We start from the raw sequence: 17,669 nt of genomic DNA, 5'->3' as shown, positions 1-17,669 counted from the left end.
TGTGAGTTACCTCCAAGGCTCCAACAAACGCTAAGCTTTCTTTTCATATGCACAAAAGCTTATCGCATCCATTACCTCTAAACAATAGATGCCATTCAAATTTCGAGTTTGCGTACTAACTACAAGGCTCTCATTGACAGAGCAAAAAAGATACATGCACAACTTAACTTTGTTAATTTAAGCAATTTCTCTTTCTCTTCACTAAAGCACTTAAGCAGTTTCTCTTTCTCTTCACCACTTGCATATTGTGATATAATTCTCTACATACGTAAAGTCCTTAATACACAAGGCAAAGAAAGAACTTAAAGTGAGTCATTTCCACTTAATGACACAATCTTTTGGTTAGAAGTCAAATTAAGTGCAATCTCCATCACTCAAATCCCGTCTACTAGCGATAACTAGTAGTAGCACACTCGCAATCACCAAATTATTGTTCAAGGAAACTCCCCACCCAATAGGATCCTCTCCGGATCCTTTTGGTGAGGATCATGGGGGATCCGTTAATCGTGTTCATTCATTGTACATCGTGCGGTCAGTTTTTGTCAAGTACTATTTGTGTTTAATTTAAAATAAAACTATTTAAAATAATATCTGACCGTACGATGTACGATAAACGGACACGATTTACGAATCTTCGAAATCCTCACCAAAAGGATCCGGATTCATTCCCCACCTACACGCAAGGCCCATGACAAATTTAGAAGCAAACAACTACTAATTTGTATCTTATTATATTTCACTAGTATATTTCTGCCTATATATAATGTGAGTAACTCTATTGTTGTAGTAACATTCTAGTATTCTAGTTTTTTTCGAAACATCAAAATTATATGATGTTAATTACTGGGCCTCATTCTTAGGTGAACATCTCTTAAGTATTTCTTCAGTTCTAATGGTTTCTCTAGTTTGTTAATTTTTTCAGGAAAATGCAGGGGCCATGGCCCACCCCCGTCCCTTGTATGCTTCGCCCCTGATTTTCTGGATTAAATTCGTCACTGAAAGTCTATAAAATTATCCGTGAAAATGTATGCGAGGATAAAGAATGTCGGCCAAAAAAAAATGGGTCAACCAGAAGAGGAAAGATCAACTCTCTATCTATAGACTTTTCTTAGCAGTTGGCAGTACGTACTAAGTTTCGGTTTTACTCTTTCCTCGCTTGTAACGCTCGTACCCGTGAATGCATGTGTAGTTTCCTTTTCTTGTTTAATTTTGGTCAAACATGGAACCCTTCCACTTCTGAATTTTCTACTCCTACTTTGTCAACCATGTGTGTGTGTATATTTATTTACTGTTGTTTGTTGGTGTATTTTACCGTTTATCTTTGGCTTTTTCTCAGACGTAGACGTTTTCAGCCAATTCTTTCTTTAATCGCGGTCAAAATATACTAGAATCTGAAAGTGTCTTATATAAAATTAATTGGTAACATGAATAGTAGTTCAATTACTTACAAATATATGTAATATCTATTCTCTTATTAATATGGGATTTATTCTCAATACGAAACTTCAGGATTGCTCTCGTGTAGAATTCTCAAACTTAGTTGACTGTGGATTTGAATTATTACCTGTATGTTTTGTGGTTCACGGAGAAAATTGGATAGTTTTTTTCCGGAAGAAAGGTCAAAAAATTCTCAAACTTCTGCAAAAGCAAGCACTAGCAACCCGCCTGCACAAAAACCTGCTGCATATCGGCCCCCACATGCTAAGGCTGCTCCTGCTGTTCAGGCTCAGGTATACATGACTTGTATTGGTTTCTATTTTTCTAAGTTGGTTCTATCCAGATCATGGGCGAGTTCATAATACGTAAAATATTGACAATCGTGTGTGTAAAGCCTTTTATTAAAGGGAAAATTAGAATGCCCTACATATTTTCTATAGTTGTTAGATTAAACATTCATCTCTTTTAAAGATTTACATATTTTCTATAGTTGTTAGATTAAACATTCATCTCTTTTAAAGATTTGATTAAGGTGCTTCAATCAATTGCCACCTCAATAATTTTTTATTTATTTAATTTCCATGTCATTAATTTAAATGCATTTATATAGAGGCATAAGGTAGCTTAGCAACTAATTGCCTATAATATAGGAATTTAATTTCCTCAATCCCCTTCTGCGCATTAAATGATATTTTTTTAATAAAAAAAATAATTAACTAATTCCTCATTTCCTTATTATCAGTATTTAAAAAAAATACTCTTTCTATTAAAATTGTATCAATAAAAAGTCTTCAATACATATTTTTTTTTTTATGTATAGATATATAAAAAATATACTTAAAACTTATGGTACATTTGAGAACAAAAGTATCGACTTTTGGTACGTTTAGATTTCAAATGTACCGAGAAACCAAATGTACCAAAAATTCAAATGTACCATAAAACCAAATGTACCAAAAATTCAAATGTACCATAAAACCAAATGTACCCATTGCTATGTAACCTTTTTGGTACATTTAGATTTCAAATATACAAAGAAACCAAATGTACCAAAATTTCAAATGTACCATAAAACCAAATATGCTCATTGTCAGGTAATCATGTTGGTACGTTTAGATTCCTATTGTACCAAAAGACCAAATGAACAAAAAATCTCAAATGTACCACAAAACCAAATGTCTCTATCAGATAACCCTTTTGGTACATTTACATTCCAAATGTACCAAGAAATACAAAAAATCAAATCCACAATAAAACTAAATGTGTCCATATTATAGGTAACTAGATGTAGCTATATAATCAAACAAATCTTTACTATGTGTTGGGTCTTCTAAATAATAAAATTTAACAATTTTTTTATAAATATTCTACTATATTCACACAAAAAAAGTAAATATTATAACAAACAATAAAAAAATGCATAGAGATGGATAATAAATGCATAAATATAGGGATAATAGGAAAAGAAAAAAAAACGAAATGCCCAGGAGATGGATAATAAATGCATAAATATAGGGATAATAGGGATAACAGGAACTGAAATTAATAACCAAAATTTTAGGAAAATGTTTGATCAAATTTTCAAAAGGAGTATATGTTTAGTCTAAAAAATTAAAAAACGAGGCGCCTATATCAAAATGCCCCTTTATTAAATTTTGTCGTAATGAACTTACGTAATTTTCTTGTTTCCTCTTTCCTTAATGAAGGATTTTCATATTATTATGAAATGCTTGTTCATGCAAATTTAATGAAGGACATTGAGCAAGAATGCATTGCGAAATAAGAAGAAAATGGAGAAGAAAAAGGCTGGTGAGGCAACCAGCGGCGCTTGATAGAAAGGCAAGATATCTGACCGAGCGATTCCTATTACGCGTCCAGCAGGATCAGTTTACAGGAAGTGGAGTTCTAGGCTTGAGGGGTGGATTTTATAGTTACCATTCTTCCTTACTCGGATAATCGGATCTGAATTTGTTCCTTCAGGGGGGTTTTTTGTTTGTTGCCGAGAAATTTCCGAGCTCGTCATAGAACATCCGCAAGTATGAGCATATGAAGTAGTATGCAGTTGTAACAAAAGAACATTCATTTTTGTCTGTTGTTCATATGAGTGATTAGTTGTATTGACTGAATCTGCAAAGAATTTCCAATATTGGAATATGTTTTGCCACTTCCTGAGTAGAATATAACTTGCAATTTCTTTCACTTATTCCCATATTCATTGTTCAATAGATCAAAGAACCTCTGCCACATTCGCGAAGGTAACGCTTCCCTAATCTCATTGACTGAATAGGGTAAAGTGGGGCCACAAAAGAAGGGTATATGAGGTAAAAGGGAATTGGATCCTCTCTTGAGCACAAGGAGCGGATCCTCCTAACCAACACACATGGATCGTTGGATAAAAATTCAATGGCTACAAATAGGGGGTTCCTTTACAGTTATCATAATTATAGTCGTTGGATGAAAATTCAACGGCCTACATGTGTTGGTCAGGAGGATCCGCTCCTTGTGCTCAGGAGAAGATCCAGTTCCGAGGTAAAGTGAGACAGATTAAGTGAAGAGTACAAGAGGCATAATTAGAAATAAGTACCCTTAATTATCGATCTCTTCTTTATATTTTTCAATTTAGAGAAATCACCTTTTGGTTTGAGAATGACCCATTTCCAAGCACACATGGGTCTTACTAACATAGTTGAAAAGACAGAATTGCTTATGTCACTGTAGTACAATTAATGGCTCTTTTTAACTTATTTAACGAAATAAATTAAGGAGGGACGTTGGAAAATAGTATAAGTGTTAAAGTGACACAATATAGTGTAGGAATAAAGTGGGACAAGGAGGAAAAGTACATTGTAAAGGGGATCAATATAAAGTGTTAGGGTTACAGTAAGATTTGGTGAAAAGTACTAGGTGTCACAACTGAAAATAGGTCTACTTTGAATTATATGACTTTCAATTAAAAGAACAATATTAAACAGCTTACAGAAACCAAAGAATGAGATCAAAGTATCTTTCTCATTGAAGACACATGAGAAACGAAAACAAAGTAATACAACATGGCTTGATTGTGCCAACAAAATAATAAATCAAATTAATTAATTAGAACAATCTGGCGAATTTCGTTAGTTGACTGCAGAACAAATGGGGCGGATTTCACCATTTGTGGCAGATTTTACACCGATGTTACTCATTTTCACCATCGACTTTCCGAACTCGACGTTAAAATTCAATGCTTGCAAGCCTCTCACGCCCAAAAATCGTTGGACAAAACTTTTAGTGGTGGCGTCGGTCCATAACTTCTGATCCGACTCAAGTATTCCGCGACCATTCTTCAAATTTGTGAAGAAATTTGCATCAAATCTACTTGCGCTGCCCGTGTCTAAATCAACACGCCTGGCCGTGTCACCATTTTCAGGGCAAATTGATTGTAATTGGGCAAGGAATAAATTGGTTGTTTCATCAGCGCCATTTCCGGTGGTGGTGAAGTTGTACATGTTAGAATATGAGCATGAGTATGAATTCGTGGATTAAGTTATTTGTTTCAAGTTTGGATAGGAAGTCTTATTGAGAATGGATTTGTAATCCATGTTATGCTGAAACACTATGTTGGTTGTGTATAAGGATTCTAATAGGGGAATCCTTATGGGATTTGGCAAGGATTATATTGTGTATATATAGTGGCCTCTGCTCTCACAGTTTATACGCTCAATCATTGAACTAAGACCTATTATTAGTTAGAGCAAACTGATTACTGGAGAGAGGAGAAGGTGCACTGTTTGTTTGTTGCATAATATGGAATGGCTGCTTCTTCAAGTTCGACTGCAGGTAAGCTTCTTCTCTGTGCTACAGGCTTATGAATAGGATTTGTATTTTGATCACTGTGATTCATAATTACATGTTTTGGTATATGTTTATTCTAACATGTGGTATCAGAGCCTGGATTACATGTTTATGAATTCAGTCTTGAAATCGATTGGTTCGTAAGTTATTGAAAATAAAATAAAATAAAATAAAAACCCTTATTTTGCAAACATGAGAAATCGAACTCGGATTCTGAGGTTTGCAACTATACAGATAACAACAAAACGGGTTTTTAAAATATTACCATTTAAATTTTCCAAAAGACCTTTTCCGTTGGAATTCCTGCAAAACTAAAGGTTGGGGTTCTCTCCCCAGTTTGGGGTTTTTGGATTACACAAAGCATTCATCTAGTTTTGTTCTGGGTTTTTCTCCCGTGAATCTCTAAACTAGTATTTTCAAGTTGGATGATTATCTCCGTTGCGCTATTTCAAATTGAAACTCATTTGCAGGAGGTATGTTTGATGATTTATGTTGATTTATCAGTATTGGCATACCTATTTTGATGCACAGTTTGAATCGAGGTTTTCTGTTTGAGTTTTGAAATACCGATATCGAAATTAAAGAAAAATCCAAACTAATTAAAACTGCCAGTTAGGAATTCTTAAGCAATGGATGACAAATTACATATAAGGCTATAATTTTTCAATATCTTGCAAAGTCATGATCTTCTGATTCTGATGATCGTTTTATTTTGATATTACATCATTATACATGAGACATCTATTGGTTGTCTATTGTTGCATATTTCTCCACTGAATCTACAGGAGGTATGTTCGAAAATTTTAGATTACCTTACTAAATATATGTATGCACAAATTAAAATCTGGGTTTTTCCTTTAAGCGCTAAAAGCTTATGTTTTCAAATTCTAAATCACTTCCACTGTTCCATTGGTGAATTTGAAATCAGTGATTAAAAGGTATGATTGCTTTTAATTTTTTCAATGCCTGTGTATGTTTTAGCGCATATGAATCTGTTTGGCTTCTGCATAATATGTGAATCTGGTTTGAATCTGGTATGATAACAATTTATATTATGCTGCATGTGGGAATCTATAAATGTAGGACATCAGTTTGAATTAATATGCTGTAGTAAGAAACAGATAAAGATATCAGCTTTGAATACAAATTTTGCATTATGATTAAACCTTGATAACTTTTGAAACTGTTTGTCATATAAATTTTGTATGAGACACCATTAATTTTCCGGTGCCTGAGGATACATGATTTCTGCAGCGTGTTGACTAAGTTCTTGTTATATCATTTATTCTATTTATGCTTATCAACAAATCATTGTTAAGACTATATATATGAGTTTGTGATCATGGTCATGATGTGCAAAAGGATGCAGAAATGGAATCAGGAACTAATAAGTTCACACTTGTGATTTCATAACGACTGCAGGATCTGCAATATCATTAAGGACTATGAACTTAGCCAATATTTCCATTCTCACTAGGGGAAGCAACTACAAGAAGTGGAGACGAGAGATTGGACTGTTGTTGACACTTAATGATTTTGATGTTGCATTGGATACTCCCAAACCAATTTTGACTGATCAATGTACACGGGCTGAGAAAGCAGATGCAGAGAGATGGGTCAGAGCCAACAAAGTGGCACTTTCTATCCTTGAAAGTGCCATGACCGATACTGTTCGAGGTGGAATAAAGAAGCATGAATTGGCAGTTGACTATTTGAATGCAATTGAGAAAAAGTTCAAGGAGTCTCAAAAGGTAGAAATTAGTCAATACATGGCAATGCTCACCACATACAAGATTGAAGGTACTGGTTCTATAAGAGATCACATCATGAAAATGATCGATGCTGCTAAAAAGTTGAATACATTGGATGTCAATATTGGTGAAAAGCAACTGGTATTCATGATCCTCCAGGCTCTCCCTAGCAAGTACTCTCAGCTGAAGGTGTCTTATAACACAAAAGACAAGAGTTGGGATATAGATGAGCTTATCACACAATGTGTTCAAGAGGAGACTCGGCAACATCAAGAAAGAGGCAAGGATGTTGAGATTGTGAATTTTGTGCAAGGAGGAAAGGGGAAGAAATTCAACAATGCTGGAAATAATTCAAGTAAGAATTTCAAGTGCTCAAAACCTTATGATAAGATTGGTACTTTTGCTAACAATCTTAAACCAAAAATTAAAAATGTTGCCAAGCTTAAGTGTTTTTTCTGCAAAACTCGAGGTCATCTAAGAAAGGATTGTGAACTGTTTAAGGATTACCTGATAGCTAATGGCAAAGAGATAGTTAATGTCTGTGAAGAGTCTTTTGATCAGTGGGAGTAGTTTGTTATTTTGTTTTACAAAGAGCAATTGCTGCATTAAGGACAATTGCAAAATAAAGTTTAAGAAGTGCTGCTACTGTGAAGTTCGAAGAGCTGGTGTGGCAGTAATGTTCTTCTCTAAAGTTAAATTTAAAGTTTTAGCTAGTATAGTTGTTAGCTAGTTTATTATCTTCAGAGTATTAATCTTAGTGATTAATTGATCTGATAGGTAGGACTTGATTTAGTTTGATGCTTTGAGAATCTTTGTGATTGTACCCGAGCAATTGTTTTGAAACTTGATTCAGTTTGATGCTTTGAGAATCTTTGTGATTGTACTCGAGCAATTGTTTTGAATTTAAGTTATGATATTCATCGTATTGGAATAAATTTGCATTTGATAGTTTTCTATCTGTGTTGACCTTAATTGGTTTTGAAAAATATTGGGAGTAGACAATTTTAAGGTCTGCTTGTATCAGTTTGGTCATAATGTTATAAGTGCAAATTGAACATATGTCATTTGAAGTTAGCATTTACATAATGGTTGTAATTGACAGCTTTTGGTCCTGTGTTTTGAAATGCACGGGTAGATTGTTTATGATGAAACTCAAAAGACTTAGTGATCACCCTATTATAAACTTGATAGAATTGATTTACTTTTCATACTTGCTCAAGTGGGAGAATGTTAGAATATGAGCATGAGTATGAATTCGTGGATTAAGTTATTTGTTTCAAGTTTGGATAGGAAGTCATATTGAGAATGGATTTGTAATCCATGTTATGCTGAAATACTATGTTGGTTGTCTATAAGGATTCTAATAGGGGAATCCTTATGGGATTTGGCAAGGATTATATTGTGTATATATAGTGGCCTCTGCTCTCACAGTTTATACGCTCAATCATTGAACTAAGACCTATTATTAGTTAAAGCAAACTGATTACTGGAGAGAGGAGAAGGTGCACTGTTTGTTTGTTGCAGAATCTGGAATGGCTGCTTCTTCAAGTTCGACTGCAGGTAAGTTTCTTCTCTGTGCTACAGGCTTATGAATAGGATTTGTATTTTGATCACTGTGATTCATAATTACATGTTTTGGTATATGTTTTTTCTAACAGTACAGTCTGTACCTGAAGAACAGGCAAGCTGAGGTGCCAATGGTGTGTGCACCAACTAGCGTGACAAGATCTTGAGTGTTGAGACCCAAATCTTGGAACTTGCGCTTTTGTACATCAATGGAATCTCTAAAGCCAGGCAAATTACTAGTCTCGGTGGCCAGCGAAACTCGTCCATCTTTTCTTCCAGTAGGCACATTCCAAGTGAATCCTTTGGTCTGCAATAAGCAAAATTATGTACATTAGAGGAGAGTAGGCACATTACCGATATATCAACTCAAAATTAACAAGCACAAGAGAAACAATCAAATAAATAATGAATACTTACGAGAACCACGGAATCACGGGCAGCGAGGGCGAGAATATCTGCACAAGAAACAACTCCGGGGCATGCAGCTTCGAGCTTGGTCTTTGCATCATCAATGACTTCCCAACCTCTTAAACCGAGGTTAGGCCCAGCGGTTTTCTCAGTATTAGGGCCGTCAAGAAGGACAGAAGCATCACAATCTTGGACAAAGCAGTCATGGAAGTGCATCCTTAACAAGCCAGGTGCAACGGAAGGGTTGGAGTTGAAATGAGTTTGAACTGTTTGTTTGACAATAGACTCAGCTGCTGGACATGTACGCGAATAGAATCCAAGGCGCGCAAGTTGGCCCTGGCCTTGCACCATCACCAAGGTGGTAGCCAAACCAACTAGTAGCTGTAGAAAGTACATTAATAACATTCTGGAGGAGCTCATCTTGTGGTAGATTTTGGTGCTTAAAGGATGCGTATATTTATATGCAAGCTAGACGCAGCTTATAGCTTTGGTTTTGCAAGTAGCTAGCTAGCACGAAGATGATATCTGCTGTGAAACAAAGTTCTTTTAGCTCTGTGAGTATTGTAATCGGCTGGTTGTGTTTAAGAGTGAAAGAAGCCTCAAGTATTTAGAGGAGGTGGTCAAATAATTAAACGCGTAGAAGTTGAATGAATTATATTATTATATGCATGTATAGTATATATGTAAGGGCAAACAAAGTCGGGTTACAACTTGCTCGCACTCGGCAGTAATAAGTTTTGGTTTACTCTTTCCTCACTTGTAACGCCCATACCCATGAATGCATGGTGGGTGCTGTTCCTTTTTGACGCAGAGAAATATAATAAGCAAATCAAACGAAATGTTTTCACTAGAACGTCCTAAAGTGCATTAGAAAAATAGAGAGGAAGTTCATGTTTATTGGATAATAGACTAAAATATTACAAATCTGAGATCAAGATGATCTATTTATAATGTTCTTAATCCTAGAAAACCTAGGTATCTAAATAGGAAAGGAAATAATCAAATAACAAAATATAAAAACACCCTACAATATTAAATTCCGAATTAAATATAATATACCACCTAATTCGCTCAAATTCTATCTAAACTCATTGTGTAATAACAAGTCTTGTAGATCTCATCATTTTCTTGGAATCCATATATTATACAAATCCAAAACAGACATGGCAAACTAAAAGCTGTGTCAATCTTAGCAGTACGAAAAGTACCAAACATCCGCTTCCGGAATATGACGGCAACAAATAACTTTTTAACACGTGAATTGCTAATTCTTCAATCACTTTTCTTAATTATTTATTGCTTTCTTCTTTTAATTTTATTGCATATATAATAACCTAATTTCTGTCCTACCTCACTTTTCTTGTTTTTGTTCAAACATGGAACCCTTCCACGGTTCCACTTCTGAATTTTCTATACCTACATTGTCAACCACATATAAATATATACCCTATTGTTTTATTGGTGGTGTTCTTTACCGCGTATCTTTGGCTAATTGCCAACCGTAGCCGTTTTCAACCAATCATTTATTTAATCACCGCCATGAAATGCTGGAAACGTATTGCATAGTGAGGGTCATCAGCACTCTGCATGGAGATAGGAAGTGATTACCAGGTAGGGGTGGGTTCAAAAAATCGAAAACCGAAAAAAAACAAACCAAAATAAAAAAAACCGAACCGAACGAAAAAACCGAACCAAATTAAAAAAATTGAACCAAACCGAAATCCTTTGGTTCGGTTTTTGAAAACCGAACCAAACCGAATAATTATATTAAATTAATATTTATTTATTTTATTTATTATTTAATCTGTTTGGGTATTATCTTCAAAACCTAATTTCTATTCTAAGCCCAATATTCCCAAACTTTTAAGCTCATTTATTATTAGAAAAGTCTTTTAACAACTAAACCCTAACATATCTTCTCTCACTTTGCTCTTTCTTTCACCCCGGCCGCTCCACTTCTCTCCGTCCTCCATCTTCCATCTTCTTTTTTCTTTCTTTTTCCTTTCTCCGTCCTCCATATTCATTATTCACTCCCTCCTTGTAACATCCCACATCGCCCAGGGGAGTGATCCTTAAATGTATATTCCCATCCCTACCTAGCACGAGGCATTTTGGGAGCTCACTGGCTTCGGGTTAGGAACTCCGAAGTTAAGCGAGAAGGAGGCCAGAGCACTCCCAGCATGGATGACCCACTGGGAAGTTGCTCGTGAGTTCCCAAAAACAAAACCGTGAGGGAATGGTAAGCCCAAAGCGGACAATATCGTGCTACGGTGGTGGAGCGGGCCTAGGAAGTGGTCCGCCCCGGGCTGGGATGTGACAAATGGTATCAGAGCCAATCCCTGGTCGAAAGTGTGCTGACGAGGATGTCAGGTCCCTAAGGGGGGTGGATTGTAACATCCCACATCGCCTAGGGGAGTGATCCTTAAATGTATATTCCCATCCTTACCTAGCACGAGGCCTTTTGGGAGCTCACTGGCTTCGGGTTCCGTATGAACTCCGAAGTTAAGCGAGAAGGAGGCCAGAGCACTCCCAAGATGGATGACCCACTGGGAAGTTGCTCATGAGTTCCCAAAAACAAAACCGTGAGGGAATGGTAAGCCCAAAGTGGACAATATCGTGCTACGATGGTGGAATGGGCCCGGGATGTGACACTCCTCCCTCTTCTTTTTTCTTTTTTTTTCTCCCCATCAGGATCTTTACTCTCTCTCCCTCATCCATGACAAATCATGTCTTTCTCTCTTCCCCTCCCCCCCCCCCCTCAATCCATCAGGATCTTTACTCTCTCTCCCTCATCCATGACAAATCATGTCTTTCTCTCTCCCCCTCCCCCCCCCCCTCAATCCTTTGTTGCATCTTCTGATGTCTCTCTTTTCTTCCGGGCCAGCCAAGAATCCATACTCACCGGCGGTCACAACAACTCTTCTGAGTCCCACTTTCAGAGGGGTAAGAGATATTTTGTTTGAAATTTGAACCCAAGATATGTGTGATGATGTGAATGAATTTTGTAAATTTCTCTGAGATTTGTATCTTTGTAAGTTTCTAAATGAATTTTGCGATAGGTTTGTGAATTGGTGTGAGTTTTTTCTGAATAAATTTTGTGATGGGTTTGTCGAAATAAGATAGTGGTTGGACAAAAAGGAATTCTCCACAGCTTTGGTTATGTATTTGCAGGTAGTTTTGCATGCAATATTGAGCACGCCAGCCCTCCACCTCCATCATCCAAGGCCTCTAATTAGGTGAAATTTGGTTTTTATTTATTAAATTTATTGTGCCTGGTCTTTTTTATTCTTTGTACTAGTTAAGAATTCTTCGTATGGAGTTTTTTAGTTAATTTTTTTTTCATTTTCGTCTTAGCTTTCAATATTTTTTTGTTGGTTTGTTGTGAACTTGCAGCTTTGGCTGTGAAGGTAAAAATAATTGATTTGTATCTTTGTATTTTTTTTTTCTATAATTTTTTTTCGCAGCAAAAACAAAGGAAAGAGGACAATCAGGTTGTTGCTAGTGTTGTTCCAAATGAATTAAATTGAGTATGTAAGAAGAATCACCCACAGATCAATTTCAGAATTAAAAAAAAAGTGAAAAACCAGAACCGAACCGGAAAAACCCAAACTGAAATAAAACCGAACTAAACAGTAATTTCAGTTCGATTTCCGCCTTCGGCAAAAAATCGAACCAATAAGAACTGAACCCACCCCTATTACCAGGGATTAGGTGAACACATTCTATGGTGCCAACCAAGTTAGATTAAAATATAGTACAGTTTTTTTTTTATTTTTTTTTTTTAAAGGAGGGGAGACAACTGGTAGCAAGTCACGGTTATCCACCCCTTCCGGGGGCCGCGAAGACTCACATAAGCATTTCAACCTCCCCCTGGCCACAAGTCTAGCTTCCACACCAGCAGCGGGTTAAAATGACTCATTTACCATATGGAGTTTTCTTTTGAAACAAATTAAACTTTTTTAAACGAAAAACCACAACTGTATGGTTACAAACTTGTCAAGAATACAAATACAAATCCAACCAATTAACACTCATAACGACTAAACCTTGCAAGTTATAGAACTATAGTAAAACTGTAAAGGCACCATGTGGAAATGACCGCTCCACCCTTTGATGATCATACAATCATTAGCAAAGAAGCACTCTGTGAGTTATCTCCAACAAACGTTGAGCTTCCTTTTCCGTATACACAAAAGCTCACCACCTTCATTAACTCTAAACAACAGTTGGCATTCAAAAATTCGAGTTTGAGTAGTAAGTCATAGTTGCTACAAGGCTCTCTTTGATATTGCGAAAGAGCTACATGCACAACTTAGACTTCGTTAATTTAAGCAATATCTTTTTCTCTTCACCAAAGCACTTAAGCAATTTCTCCTTCTGCAAACATGAACATGCATCAAACACAAAACTAATCTGTAAAAGCGAGGAAATCCATTTGCAAACATGCTTTTTGGTTTCGAACCTGGAAAGTTTGGTATTTTGACCAGCACACCGAGGAATCGAAATAAAGACCCGATGAATGATGATTTCTATGGTTTAACCGCTGCGGAGCTAGCCGGAATCCACCAGGCACCAAAAACTGAAAGCTCGAAAGAAACAACGATCAGCAAAGGGAAACACAGAGACTCTAGTTCAAGTAAAATAAAACATTCAAACAACTCAAATCAAACATTCAAACAAAGTATACTGTTGAGATAAGACTCACTAGGAAACCCTAGCTTTTTTGGGTAACATTTTCTTCGAATTAAATTGAAAATTTGAAGAAGGTGAGAATCGTGACGGAGAGAGAGAGAGAGAGAGAGAGAGAGAGAGAGAGAGAGAGAGAGAGAGAGACGAAAGGAAAAGAAATACGGAAAAGAAGTGGAAGCAGGAGCTCCAACGATGATTAAAATTCGGTCCCGAATTGAAAAAAAAATATATGTGAGAGAGAGAGAGCGAGAGACGAACCTGATTCGCTTGCGGAGGCTAGGGTTCCGGGCTTAAAAGAGAGCTCGAGAAATCTGTGGAAGCAAATGAAAGAGCTCTGCTTTTCCACCTTTCTTCCTTTCCCAGATGACTAACACGCGTAAATTCAGCATCATTCCCTTACCAACACGCGTCCAGCATGGACAAAACAGGGATTTTCGCACCCCAAAAACCGAAAAGAAGAGCAGCAGGAGGAAAAAGCCAGGGGCAAAACCGTCCACCCACTGGTCATCCACAGTACCCAGCCCTTACGAGTTTTAGTGTATATATATATATATATATATATATATATATATATATATATATATATATATATATATATAATGTGAGTAATTAACCCTCTTTTGTTAGTAACTTTCTAGTATTCTAGTTTTTTTTTTTAAATAAATAAAATTATATAAATGTTAATTACTGGGCCTCATTCTTTGGTGAATATCTCTTAGTATTTCTTCAGTTCTAATGGTTTCTCTAATTTGTTATTAGGGTTTTTCAGGAAAATGCAAGGGCCATGGCGACCCCCGTCCCTTGTATATATGCTCCGTCCCTGATTTTCTGGATAAAATTCCTCACTGAAAGTAATTTAAAACTATCATGAAAATGTATATGAGGGTAAAGAAAGTCGGCCACAAAAAATGAGGCCAACCAGAAGACTAGAAGAGGAAAGATCAACTCCCTAAGACTCTATATATCTATATACTTATCTTAGCAGTTGGCAGTACGTATATAGACTAAGTTTTGGTTTACTTTTTCCTCACTTGTAACGCCCGTACCCGTGAATACATGCATGGTGCTGTTTCCTTTTCTTGTTATAACTTATAAGTTTTGGTTAAACATGGAGCCCTTCCACTTCTGAATTTTCTACTCCTACTACTTGCCAACCATGTGTGTGTATGAATGTTATTTACTGTTGTGTATTGGTGGACTTTACCGCGTATCATTGGCTTTTTCCGAAACGTAGACGTTTTCAACCAATTCTTTCTTTAATCGCCGTCAAATGATACTAAAATCTTAAGTGTCAATGAAATCAGGGCCGTTTTCGACATTTTCAGGGCCCTATGAGAATTTAATAAGAAAATCCTCCTCATTTTAAAAGAATAATTTTGTAGACAATAAATTCATACATAACTAAACAATCAATATTCAAATTAATTGAAATTAACATCTCATACTTACTAATTAATAAGAGGTGTGATAACGGCAAAGAATTTCCAATATTGGAATATGTTTTGCTACCACCTGAGTAGAATGTAACTTACAGTTTCTTTTAACTTATCACCATATTCATTGTTCAAAAGATCAAATAGCCTCTGCCACATTGGCGAAGCTGAAGCTTCTCTAATCTCGTTGATAAGATAGAGTAAAGTGGGCCACAAGAGAAGAGTATATGGGGCAAAGTGAGACTAAATAACGTGAAGAGTACAGGAGCCATAGTTAAAAAGAAGTACTCTTAACGTAATACAAGATTGTCCCGCAATTCGTTACTCCTCCTTTCTTTGTTCATCCCTCATGAGGAATCCTATCAATAATCACCATTTCTTCAAATTGGTAATGAAAACTGAAAACTTTTTCGAGGTCTTGTTTTCTTAAGTATTTTCCTATAAAAAAAGTTGTTAATCTCCTTATAGGTTAGACTCTCTAGCATATACACATTATCCAGTCATACAAAAACAGTAGTATGCAAGAAAAATTAAAAAAAGTACTCTAAATATAAAACTTTCAGGTAAAAGAAAGATATATTTAACATTTAACAGCTTACAGAAACCAAAGAATGAGCTCAAAGTATCTTTCTCTTTGAAGACACACGAGAAACGAAAAGAAAGTAATACAACATGGCTTGATTGGCCAACAAAACAATAAAACTAATTAATTAATTAGTAGAAATATCCAACAATCTTGGTCATTAACTTCGTTAGTTGACTGCAGAACAAATGCGGCGGATTTCACCATTTGTGGCAGATTTTACACCGATGTTACTCATTTTCACCATCGACTTTCCGAACTCGATGTTGAAATTCAATGCTTGTAAGCCTCTCACGCCCAAAAATCGTTGGACAAAACTCTTAGTCGTGACGTCGGTCCATAACTTCTGATCCGACTCAAGTATTCCGCGACCATTCTTCAAATTTGTGAAGAAAGTTGCATCGAATCGACTTGCGCTGCCCGTGTCTAAATCAACACGCCTGGCCGTGTCACCATTTTCAGGGCAAATTGATCGTAATTGGGCAATGAATAAAGGGTTGATTGTTTCATCAGCGCCATTTCCGGTGGTGGTGAAGTTGTACAGTCTGTACCTGAAGAACAGGCAAGCTGAGGTGCCAATGGTGTGTGCACCAACAAGCGTGACAAGATCTTGAGTGTTGAGACCCAAATCTTGGAACTTGCGCTTTTGTACATCAATCGAATCTCTAAAACCAGGCAAATTACTAGTCTCGGTGGCCAGCGAAACTCGTCCATCTTTTCTTCCGGTAGGCACATTCCAAGTGAATCCTTTGGTCTGCAATAAGCAAATTATGTACATTAGAGGAGAGTATGAATATATGGTTGTTTTTACCGATATATCACTCAAAATTAACAAGCACAAGAGCAACAATCAAATAAATAATTAATACTTACGAGAACCACGGAATCACGGGCAGCGAGGGCGAGAATATCTGCACAAGAAACAACTCCTGGGCATGCAGCTTCGAGCTTGGTCTTTGCATCGTCAATGACTTCCCAACCTCTTAAACCGAGGTTAGGCCCAGCGGTTTTCTCAGTATTAGGGCCGTCAAGAAGGACAGAAGCATCACAACCTTGGACAAAGCAGTCATGGAAGTGCATCCTTAACAAGCCAGGAGCAACGGAAGGGTTGGAGTTGAAATGAGTTTGAACTGTTTGTTTGACAATAGACTCTGCTGCTGGACATGTACGCGAGTAGAATCCAACTCGTGTAAGTTGGCCCTGGCCTTGCACCATCACCAAGGTGGTAGCCAAACGAACAAGTACCTGTAGAAAGTACATCAAGAACATTTTGGAGGGGCTCATCTTGTGGTAAATTTTGGTAAATGATGTGTGTGGGTATATATATATATATACTGCAAGCTAGACGCAGCTTATAGCTTTGGTTTTGCGAGTAGCTGGCTCGCACGAAGATGATATCTGCTGTGAAACAAAGTGCTTTTGGCTCGGCGAGTATTGTAATCTGCTGGTTGTGTTTAGGAGATGAAGCCTCAAGTATTTATAGGAGGTGGTCAAATAATTAAACGCGTAGAAATTGAATGAATTATTTTTTATATGCATGTATCGTATTTCGTATATATGTGAGGGTAAACAAAGTCGGGCTAGAACTTGCTCGGACTTGGCGGTAATAAGTTTTGGTTTACTCTTTCCTCACTTGTAACGCCCATACCCGTCAATGCGTGGTGGGTGCTGTTTCATTTTGACGCAGTGGGATATAATAAGGAAAAATCGAACGAAATTTCTTCTCCAGCAAGCCCTATAGTCCACTAGAGAAATAGAGAGAAAACTCATGTTTATTGAATAATAGTAAAAAAGATTACAAATCTAACACCAAAATGACCTATTTATAATGTTCTTAATCTTAGAAACCCTAGGTATCTAAATAGGAAAGGAAATAAACAAATAACAAAATATAAAGAAATCCTAAATATTAAATTCTGAATTAAATATAGTAAACGACTTATATTAATTACGAGCCCAAAACAGACA

General features: G+C 36.5%; 3 protein-coding genes across 5 annotated transcripts; 1 reads left to right on the top strand and 2 right to left on the bottom strand.

Moving 5' to 3' along the window:
• Positions 1–4,553: 4,553 nt before the first annotated feature.
• On the bottom strand, positions 4,554–9,416 carry LOC126632999 (peroxidase N1-like). Of its 2 annotated transcripts, none has more exons than XM_050303547.1 (3): positions 9,006–9,416; positions 8,684–8,895; positions 4,554–4,917 (listed from the first exon to the last, which is right to left on the bottom strand). In XM_050303547.1, exons 1-3 carry the CDS (start codon positions 9,414–9,416, stop codon positions 4,554–4,556), a joined length of 987 nt encoding a protein of 328 aa, XP_050159504.1. The 2 variants fall into 2 exon arrangements, with proteins under 2 accessions (XP_050159504.1, XP_050159503.1); XM_050303546.1 differs by having other exon boundaries at positions 4,554–4,924; positions 8,685–8,895.
• On the top strand, positions 5,583–8,570 carry LOC126633000 (uncharacterized). Of its 2 annotated transcripts, XM_050303549.1 has the most exons (3): positions 5,586–5,744; positions 6,694–7,377; positions 8,492–8,570. In XM_050303549.1, exons 2-3 carry the CDS (start codon positions 6,717–6,719, stop codon positions 8,503–8,505), a joined length of 675 nt encoding a protein of 224 aa, XP_050159506.1. In that variant the 5' UTR covers positions 5,586–5,744; positions 6,694–6,716; the 3' UTR covers positions 8,506–8,570. The 2 variants fall into 2 exon arrangements, with proteins under 2 accessions (XP_050159505.1, XP_050159506.1); XM_050303548.1 differs by lacking the exon at positions 8,492–8,570 and having other exon boundaries at positions 5,583–5,744; positions 6,694–8,444.
• Positions 9,417–15,675: 6,259 nt separating the features above from the next.
• On the bottom strand, positions 15,676–17,139 carry LOC126632996 (peroxidase N1-like). Its single transcript, XM_050303542.1, has 2 exons — positions 16,575–17,139; positions 15,676–16,455 (listed from the first exon to the last, which is right to left on the bottom strand). The coding sequence occupies exons 1-2, from the start codon at positions 16,983–16,985 to the stop codon at positions 15,871–15,873; spliced, it is 996 nt and encodes a 331-aa protein (XP_050159499.1). The 5' UTR covers positions 16,986–17,139; the 3' UTR covers positions 15,676–15,870.
• Between the last annotated feature and the right edge of the window lie 530 nt (positions 17,140–17,669).

Source organism: Malus sylvestris, chromosome 8, assembly GCF_916048215.2.
Source record: "Malus sylvestris chromosome 8, drMalSylv7.2, whole genome shotgun sequence".
Classification (NCBI taxonomy): Eukaryota; Viridiplantae; Streptophyta; class Magnoliopsida; order Rosales; family Rosaceae; genus Malus; species Malus sylvestris.
Note: the sequence above shows the minus strand (reverse complement) of the source record. Positions and strands in the feature narration are given on the sequence as shown.